Source organism: Electrona antarctica (genome assembly GCF_951216825.1).
Source record: "Electrona antarctica genome assembly, chromosome: 6".
NCBI lineage: Eukaryota > Metazoa > Chordata > Actinopteri > Myctophiformes > Myctophidae > Electrona > Electrona antarctica.
This window is the reverse complement of record NC_136811.1, coordinates 30,493,681-30,502,891: the sequence shown is the minus strand read 5'-3', so window position 1 is coordinate 30,502,891 and position 9,211 is coordinate 30,493,681. Positions and strand designations below refer to the sequence as shown.

Genomic DNA, 9,211 nt, shown 5'->3' with positions numbered 1-9,211 from the left:
AGCTGTATACTAGATAGAGCATAGCCCTACTTGATCAGAATAAAGATTTGCACATTTTTAATAATGGTCACTATCCTCTGGTTAATATAATTAAATGTAATAATAATCTTAAAACCGGTTTTACATATTTAATGTAAAACCAAACCAACTTCAACCAAAAAATATTTAATTTCAATAGTTACTCCACTTCAAAGAGACACCAGTGTAATTCAACCTCACTCAGAAAAAAAAAGTATGAGTAGCCTATAGACTATAATTATATTAATCTATTTCAATCCTGCGGCTGAAAGCAAGCAATAGATTTGTTTGACTTTATGATATTTCATACACCAATGCCATTACAAATCATAAATGTATTAAATAATAGTTTCAATGATACAGTAGATCAAACAGGGGAAACAAAAAAATCCTTCACTACATGATCAAAGGTCCTGTCCTGCCACCTTCCACCAGCACCATGTTGTGCTCATGTAGGTTGTGTCCCTGACCCTCCCCAGGAATGAAAACCACTGCTTCCTTTCCGTTTAGACGAAATGTAGCACCGACAGGTTTAGGTGATTTGGGTTTCCCTTGACGGTGCATTTGGTCCAGGGTTGCCATGGTCTTGATAGGGTCCGGTCCAGCCCATGTGGAGGAAGACTGGGACACTGCAGATACTGTAGGCACAACACTGCACAGATTATCAAATTGTTAAAAGAAACTCTTAACCTTTTTAAACAAACCAGAAATATGAAGACTTTGTTAATCCAAAAAGATATGCAAGAAATGAGAATCCCGTCTATAGCTACATCTGTAAAGTCTATGGTTTCTATTTTGCAGGCCTACGTTTTAAACAGGCTATGCCTATTTTAAAACATTTTCAAACATTACACTTTTAAAACAATGTATTTCTTTCCCCAGAACACAGTATACTCTTAGATGCATAGATTTCTCGGCATATGCTACCATCTTTTTAGTTTTTCCCCTGTGCATTTGGAAATTCAAATGTAAAGTTACTGATTTACTTCAATGACTTACATGGAGCCTAATACTGTACCTAATTAAGTTTACCAAACATCCTTAAGCTCTTTGTCATTGACCCCCTCCAGGGAACCCCCTTCATAATCATAACAGTTCAATTGAGACTCCTACAAATTATTGGCTCAGGAATGCGCCAAAAACAAAAGAATGTCCATGAATTCAAGACTTCATGGGGTGTGTAATTGATAGGAAACTAGAAAAAGTGCTCCTCTGAGCACAGGTCTCCACCAGGCCAGGTAGGTTATAAATCGTGGCTTCCTAGTGGCTCTATAATAGGCCAATGTGAAAATGGTGCCATTTCTTCTTACGCCTTTAATGGCAATTTGACATTCAAAGTCATGATTCGAGGCATTTTGTTCCACTTGCTGGTGGCGCTATAACAGGCAGGTAAAAAGGTGGGATTTATTCCTTGGCCTAGTAGGAATGTGCATGTAAACATTCCCTCAAATTATTTTGTTCAAAACGGATAAATAGGCAGGAGAAGGTCGCACACCAATATGAGGTGCTAAAGGCCTAAGGCGATGAACAATGAAAAAGAAGAAAAAGGCTGCACACTCATAGCCACGATGCTGGAAGTTTATTAACAGAAACCAACGTTTTCGAAATGTAAGGTCTTCTTCAGGGAATGTTCAAAACGGGCCAATCCTGCAAAATTTGGAACACTCCAACCACCAGGCCACTGAGCTGATCTTGATCACATGACTATAGATACTGGGCCTCCTAGTGGCGTTTCACACAAACAGCCTGGGCACACTTGAACTAGCCTGGCTAATAAGCCATTTTGTTTTTGCCAACGGCTGATTCGGTCTGGCTTATAAGCCAGGCTACACTTGTACTTCCATGCGCGGACAGAAGAAGCTGTGTTTTGCGTCATTTCCGTTGGTGGTGGATGGAAAAGAAAAAAAAAGAAATGACGCAAAACACAGCTTCTTCTGTCCACGCATGGAATCCAAAGTGTCCTCAGACCCAGATCGATGCAGTTATAGAGAGTATGCGCGTGACATCATCAAACCCGGAAGTTATGCAGGAATGCCTACTGAGTGGCAAAAAACTACTTTCTGGCCTTGACAGCCCATGCATCCAAACAGAAAAGTCCTATCTGATTGCATTAAACAACATTAAACAATGTTAAACTCACTTTGCCTGTTGCTTTGCCACTCGATGTGCCATTCACTTTAAGCATGCGCATACCCTCTATAGGCAAAAATGCAAATCGGCCTGTTAGTGTATGTAGTCATGTAGCATAATCCAGTTTAGTGAACATTTCGTGAAGATTCTTGTAAACCATGTTTTTTCTGTTCTATGAGGACATTTTTTACCATTAACATCCTATATAAAAAATTTGGGGCAGAGGTTCGTCCTCAGCATCCAGGGAGTGTGTTCAAAGTTTAGCATCGACCGGGCCAACGGTGCCGGAGATTAGCTGTACAGATCGACGGACACACACACGGAGGGATGGACGGAGACTACAAAACATACTCTCCCCATGCCTTCGCCTGGTGGAGACAATATCTTTTGGGGTGAACTACTCCTTTAAGCTCCTTTTAAGTTCCTGTAACAACTGTTCTGCAATACATACAGAAATTGTAATTTCATTTAAAGCAGTTCTGTGAGATTTGCAGAACCAACCAGACTGAGCTGCTGGGCACTTCTTGATTCATAATTTCCCCTTCAATCTCATACGTATAACTGTAGTCTAGGAGTCAATTCATTGTACTTAAACTGAAAACTCACCTTGAAAAACTGATGTCAACATTTGTCTAAAATCCCATGACATCGTCCCTGCAAAAACAAACAAAAACAAATTAAGCTCAAACTGCTTAGCAGTCATTACAATTTGACACATCATTCATTCTACAGCATTTCATTTATTATCGATCTTCGTTAGTTGTCATCAACAAAATCGCTTAACTTTGAATCACCGTCCTTGCAGGCAACTAATTAGTTCAAATGACTGAAGTTATGTGGCTGTCAGTAAACATGTAATAACATCTAGGTATTGGCATTGTTTCTAATATCTATACAACCCATACGGTTTATGATCTTCACATGGCACACAAGAATTCAAGACAATGGTTAGCATTATCTTTGTGATTTCATTTTAAGTCAATAGGATGAAACTCAACGTTTAACCTATTAAACTACACGGCTGCCCCCTAGTGGAAAGGTATTTTAAGCACTGCCATGGAGGAGATTTCACTGTGTAATAGCAAAAATAATGCATTGCATGTTACAGTACATTTGACCTACATTCACCTGCATAAGTTGAGGAAGTGTGTGTGTCGTCACATACTGCAATCAATAATAACATATGAATGGACCATTGTAAAGCGCTTTGAGTAGGCACATGAAAAGCGCATAGAAAAGCGCTATAAAATGCAATCCATTATTATTATGTCACTAAAGACAGGGACAGTCTTTTATTGATCCTGAACAGATATCATTTGGTTTCTGCAGTCATTCTTTACCATTTCCATTTTTTTCCTAGTACAAATATGCATGTACTAGAAAAGAAATCTTAATTTAAGGGTTTATAAAAAACATCCTTTGTAAAGTTAATAAAAATCACACCCGTGTGAACTGAGTGGTGTAAGGTTTTATATAGCATGATCAGCTGTGGTCTGACGTAATGTCTGATGTGAGGTATTATATAAGGTAAGGTATTATATAGCCTGATCAGCTCTGATCTGACGTAATGAAATCACACCCGGATGTGATTTCACAACTGGCTCTTTTTGTGCAGAAAAAATGACCATGGTTGCTACGGTCATCCAGTTCACCCGGGTGTGATTTAATTACGTCAGAAATTATTTTGAACATAGCAACCATGCTCATTTTTTTCTGCACACAAAAGCCAGTTGTAGGAGTGGTTTACACCACTCAAAAACTGAGATTAAACTATTATGGAAACCAATAATAAATAAAACAGTTACAAGGCGTTGATGTCGCCGCAACGCGCTGAAAAAGGTGAAGCTCTTCTCACAGCCCATGCAGGTGTAGGGCTTCTCCCCTGTGTGTATCCTCTGGTGCTCAGTCATGTGGACCTGCTGGGTGAAGTTTTTCCCACAGGTAGGACATTGGTAGGGACGCTCTCCTGAGTGGATCCTCAGGTGTTTCACCAGCGCTGAGGCCTTCCGACAGTCTCTGCCACACACTGGACAGCAGTGCTTTGGTTTTCCATTGTTGCCTTCCTGGCTCTCCGGGCAGCCATTTTGGTCTGACGAAGGTAGCAAGACGGTAAAGTAGTTAAATGGATGACAAATACTACTACCGATAATGTGATCATCACTCACTAGTCCTAATTTGCTGCCACTTACCGATTATAACAGGCTTCCAGTTCTCTTCCTCACCATCTGAATTAATCAAACCGCTGACAGAACACTCCTCGTTCTCCATTTTGATATCCTCATCCAAAACTGAACCTTTTTCCCCGTTTGAGTCACATTTAGGTGCTGAGGTAAAGGACTCAGAGGTGTTGAATTGGCCATCTGCATCCTGGGGAAAAAAAGACAATTAATTCACCATTTCTGTATGAAATGTATATTACTAGAGATACCTACATGGCACTGCCGATCCAACCAATGTCTTCATCAGTATATGCCCATATATGGACATGCCCCCTTTTGTGGAGCTGACTGATGCCATGACGACACATTGATACAACACACTCCATATTTGGATGTAGCTGCGTTGGGAACTCCTTATCTAGTTATGGTTTTGTCTGAGTCATTCACTCAACCATATTTAAAGCTGAAAGATTATCCTGCATTTTAGAAGAAGCCTCATTAGAGACTGATTAAACTGTTACTCGTGTCATGAGTACATCCTCGCAATAAATAAAAGTGATCACAGCGAAAAGCCATCAACCTGTATGACTGAGGCATCGCCAAATTAATTTAAAATATTCACCAATGTATTTGGATCGTTTATATATACACTGTGCTCTGTGAGTGAGTGTAAACCTTAAAGTGCAAAGAGGTTGATGTTGTGTAGTTTCCATTCCGCGTTGTAAATATTAACTTGTACAAGAGCTGGGTACTTATTGTAAGCTTGAACAGATGTGAAACTAAAGCCAAAATTACCCAAATCTGCTATTAAAATGTGGAAAAGGGAAATACAACCAAAAGCTCCTAAGCAATTTAGTCAATCATGCATTGGTCAGACAAATATTATTCATGGCAGAAATGTGCAAATTCACCTGGTCCTGTCCACCTAATGGCAGTGAACCATTTTTGTGGAGTGTTTGGTGCTTTCTGAAAACTTTCTTGGTGGAGAATCTTTCCTTACACACATCACACTGGTACGGTCCAGTATGGGACATCATCACATGTTGCTGCAGGCTGGATTTTGTGGTGAAACCACTGTCACAGAGCTCACACACATGCTGCAGCCCACTCTGGTGGAGGGGATTGTGCTGCTCCAGTTTCTCAGGGGTGAAGAAATATTCATCACACTGGACAAAACAAAAGAAGATACCACATTGTCTTTCATTTGAACAGACAACTCATACCGAAACCAAATATTTCTCCAAAAGGCAACTACTGTATACATACTACAATAGACAATGAATAGTCTGATCCTTTGTTGCTGATGTCTAGACAAATATCGGTAAACTCTACAGAAATGGCAACAATGAAACAATCTTCCCATTGTTTCAGTGTTTAAACCCATGAAGAGCACAAGAGCTTACTGATGAATGATCTCACCTTGCTAGTGTCGTCTTCAGGATTCAACGTATCTACATCTCCTGTGTGTATACGCATGTGTTTCTTCAATCTGCCCGGACGATTAAAGCTCTTCAAGCACAGAGGGCATGGGTGGGACTTCTGTCCGGTGTGCAGACGCAAATGATCATGCAAAGATGACAATTCTGTGAAATATTTGTCACAGAAAGAACAGGAGTGAAGGCTTACAACTCTATCTCCTGTATGCATACTCATGTGTTTCTTCAGCTTGCCCGGACGATTGAAGGTCTTCAAGCACAGAGGGCATGGGTGGGGCTTCTGTCCGCTGTGCACGCGCAAATGATCATTCAAAGATGACGATGCTGTGAAAACTTTGTCACACAGAGAGCAGGAGAGGAGGTTTTCTTTTGTGTGAGATTTTTTGTGATCACTCAGCCCTGTCCTTGTAGCAAAGCTTTTGGGACATCCAGGGCAGTGGTAGGGTTTTTCTCCTGTGTGTGTCCTTTCATGTTCTAATAAATGCCGTCTTCGGGTGAAGCCTCTACTGCATACAGAGCATGAGTGAGGTTTCTCCCCGGTGTGCACTCTTTGGTGGACTACTAGATGTTCTTTCTTCTGGTATTGCTTGCTACAGTATGGACAGCTGTACAGTCCGACCCCTTTGTGTGCTGCCCGAATGTGGCGCTGCAAATGTTCAGGTCTGGAATATGATTTCTCACAAATTGAACAATGGTGACGACCTTTCATTTTGCAGTTTTCTTGCTTCAAATCGCCTTCTGATGATGAACAAGGATTCTCAGTGTCAGAAACAATCCCACCTCCTGTAAGAAAAAAATAAACTCATGTTATTAGACACTTTTTAACAATGAGCAAAAGGTAACCAATGCGGATAGAGGCTTCTGGCAGACTCAGGACAAAATCTTAACAACAGTAATGAATGTTTTAACTTAATATATTTCTTCACCTTCATCATTAAGTTGCTGACTGTCTTCCATACTCTCATCTGTATCTTCCTCCTCTCTGAATGTGTCTTCATGATCTGTTTCTCCTTTCTCCATTTACTCAGCTGGGTTTCTCAGATGACAGAACAAGGACTTTCGGCACGGACAGATCTGCAGTTGATTTTTTTGGTCAAATACGTTTTATTAAGAACAGATTATAAAATGTTATACAATTTGTGATCTGCAGTTGATTTATCAGCACTGGGCTTCATGAAAAACAGGAGAGAATGGAATACCAGGCATCATTTTACACAAATTTCTGCTGCAGATTGATGCATCTTTTTAAGTGTCCACATTGTCCATCAGTCTGTAGTCATTGAGTGACAAATTAATGTATTCCATTAATAGTTTGCTTACGGCAATAGTATCTATAACAACCCAGGCTGCGAAGCCCTGACACCAAACTCCAGGGTTCTCACCTTCCTCATTTACTCAACAATACAGAGATTCTTTTTTTTATATAATCACAAGACAAAAACAGATTATGTATGTATGGATACCCTCTCAACCTTCTCATGCTTATTAAAAAAAAACTCAAAATGCTCATTCTCTGACACCATGTACAGGTGTTAAAACTATCCATTTTCTCATAGTTATAATGTATCATAGTGCAAAATACCTCCTAACCGATAGGGGCGCGTAGTTGAAAGCATATAGCGAAAAAACTGAGAAAATTGCCACCGATCGGATTCAAAATGCTTTTTATTTAACAATACGGAAGATACAGGTGCTTATACCTGCCCGAGTAGAATTGTCAACATCCGCGGCCCTGGGTTGAGCACTTTACATTTTAAATCTGAACGTTTATGTAGACGTTAACGTTGTAAATTGAGAAAGTGCGTAAAACAGGGTGAAGTTGCGTCATGACTGTCATGTTTCAGAGCTAGTATCATCAGGGTAGCCCTTAAACATGAAGTACGAGGCTACGAGCGTCATGTGAACCAACCAACCATGGCTAGTATCAGGCCTACCATACCATCTTGCCAATATTTGGAGTTAATAATGCCAAGGTAACAACTACACAACGGCCCCAAACCTAGTGACATGGTGCATTACATCCATGGCTTCTACACTAGTAAAGCAGATGAATATAGCTATGCTAATTTGCTATGAGAAATGTGCTCAACGCTCGTTCAGGTTGACTTAGTAACTGAACGGGGTACTGTAGTATGGGACTAGAGGCTCGTCGTGAAGCGCGCCTGGGCGCACAACTAGGCGTGCGAGCTTCAAACTCAACTGTTCAGCATGAAAATTAAGCAAACAAATATACATATTTATATTTGCATTTTATTGAGTCTGTTCGAAACTCACCTCGCTCCAACTGCACTCTTCTTCTGTTTCCGGCGAATTATAACCAAACCGTTGGCGTACGCGTACTGCCCAACTCTATGGTACTATAGTGCCTCCCACTGTTGGAGTTATGGTACTGCGACTACTGCCAGGCTGTACGCACTGCACTCCCCGTACGCCAAATCGCCAACTATAAATGCACCACCCGGCTGCCCCACCGACTTCAAATTTGACAATTTTTTTGACACAATTTGACTTGAGTGAGTCTGTGGGATACACCGTTGTCCAGAAACACCACAAAAGGCTCTGGTTTGATTGATTGATTGAAGTCGGCTATTTATTAACAGTTTGCAGAATTACAGTATATTTCAAGCACAACTCAATACAAAAACAACAGTGAGTGGACGACCCAATAAAGCACTACACTTTTTTTACAAGAGAGTCCACCTTGTTCAATTCATCATAACATTTAGAGACGTACAAATATACACTTCTATATAGACAAAGAACAGGAAATCATCATAAAGAAGGTAAAATAAATATACAGTGAGGGGGAAAAGTCTTAATGACTGTTGGTAGGGCGTTCCCCTATGGCAGATTTTTCAGTGGAACCAGACAACTACGCCCAATGCTATGCCCTATAGGGGCTAAAATTGTGTATATGTATGCACATTGTGTTTAGGATAATTGAATGCTAAACACATGAGTTTCCCGTGTTTCCTGTTCAAATCTGCTGCCAAGCCAATCAAACGAAGGTATGGGACACTGACCTGGAATACACTGTAAATCACTCCCTATCCTGCTCCCTCCCAGTGAGCTGCGACGTTCCTCGAGGAAGCATACTAAAGGGCCTTTACTGTTCCTAGTGTACGTAAACGACATGTCATCAGCATGTGACTGCAATCTGTTCTTGTTTGCAGATGACTCAGCACTCCTGGTCTCAGGCAAGGACAGATTGCAGGTTCAAGAGACCCTTACCTCTGAACTCGGTTGAATCAGCACATGGCTCATTGATAACAAACTATCACTACACCTAGGCAAAACTGAATCCATTCTTTTGGGGTCCAGATTAAACAAGGTCAAATTAGACTTCACGCAAGTTCACGGTCAAAGTGGGTGACAATGCCATCACAAGGAAAGATGAAATTATCTTCCTGGGTTCTCGATTCATTGAATACACATGACCTTAATGGAAAAAGCCCTGGGCTTATTTGG

At 40.7% G+C, this 9,211-nt stretch overlaps 1 protein-coding gene across 7 annotated transcripts; it reads right to left on the bottom strand.

The window, feature by feature from the left end:
• Positions 1-114: 114 nt before the first annotated feature.
• On the bottom strand, positions 115-8,156 carry LOC306924714 (uncharacterized protein). Of its 7 annotated transcripts, none has more exons than XM_079503334.1 (9): positions 8,018-8,156; positions 6,670-6,817; positions 5,727-6,526; positions 5,219-5,473; positions 4,338-4,515; positions 4,004-4,237; positions 2,755-2,802; positions 2,159-2,214; positions 115-656 (listed from the first exon to the last, which is right to left on the bottom strand). In XM_079503334.1, the coding sequence occupies exons 2-9, from the start codon at positions 6,761-6,763 to the stop codon at positions 525-527; spliced, it is 1,797 nt and encodes a 598-aa protein (XP_079359460.1). In that variant the 5' UTR covers positions 6,764-6,817; positions 8,018-8,156; the 3' UTR covers positions 115-524. The 7 variants fall into 7 exon arrangements, 6 of the variants coding, with proteins under 6 accessions (XP_079359460.1, XP_079359462.1, XP_079359459.1 ...); XM_079503335.1 differs by having other exon boundaries at positions 414-670; XR_013790199.1 differs by having other exon boundaries at positions 621-670; positions 3,954-4,237.
• Between the last annotated feature and the right edge of the window lie 1,055 nt (positions 8,157-9,211).

What these genes read in the sequence shown, in the direction of transcription:
- LOC306924714 (XM_079503333.1), bottom strand. Translation starts at nt 6,763, where the DNA reads ATGGAGAAAGGAGAAACAGATCATGAAGACACATTCAGAGAGGAGGAA. An exon ending in TCAGCAACTTAATGATGAAG is followed by an intron (nt 6,527 to 6,669) that starts GTGAAGAAATAT and finishes TTTTTCTTACAG; the next exon opens with GAGGTGGGATTGTTTCTGAC. An exon ending in CTGGAAGCCTGTTATAATCG is followed by an intron (nt 4,238 to 4,337) that starts GTAAGTGGCAGC and finishes TACCTTCGTCAG; the next exon opens with ACCAAAATGGCTGCCCGGAG.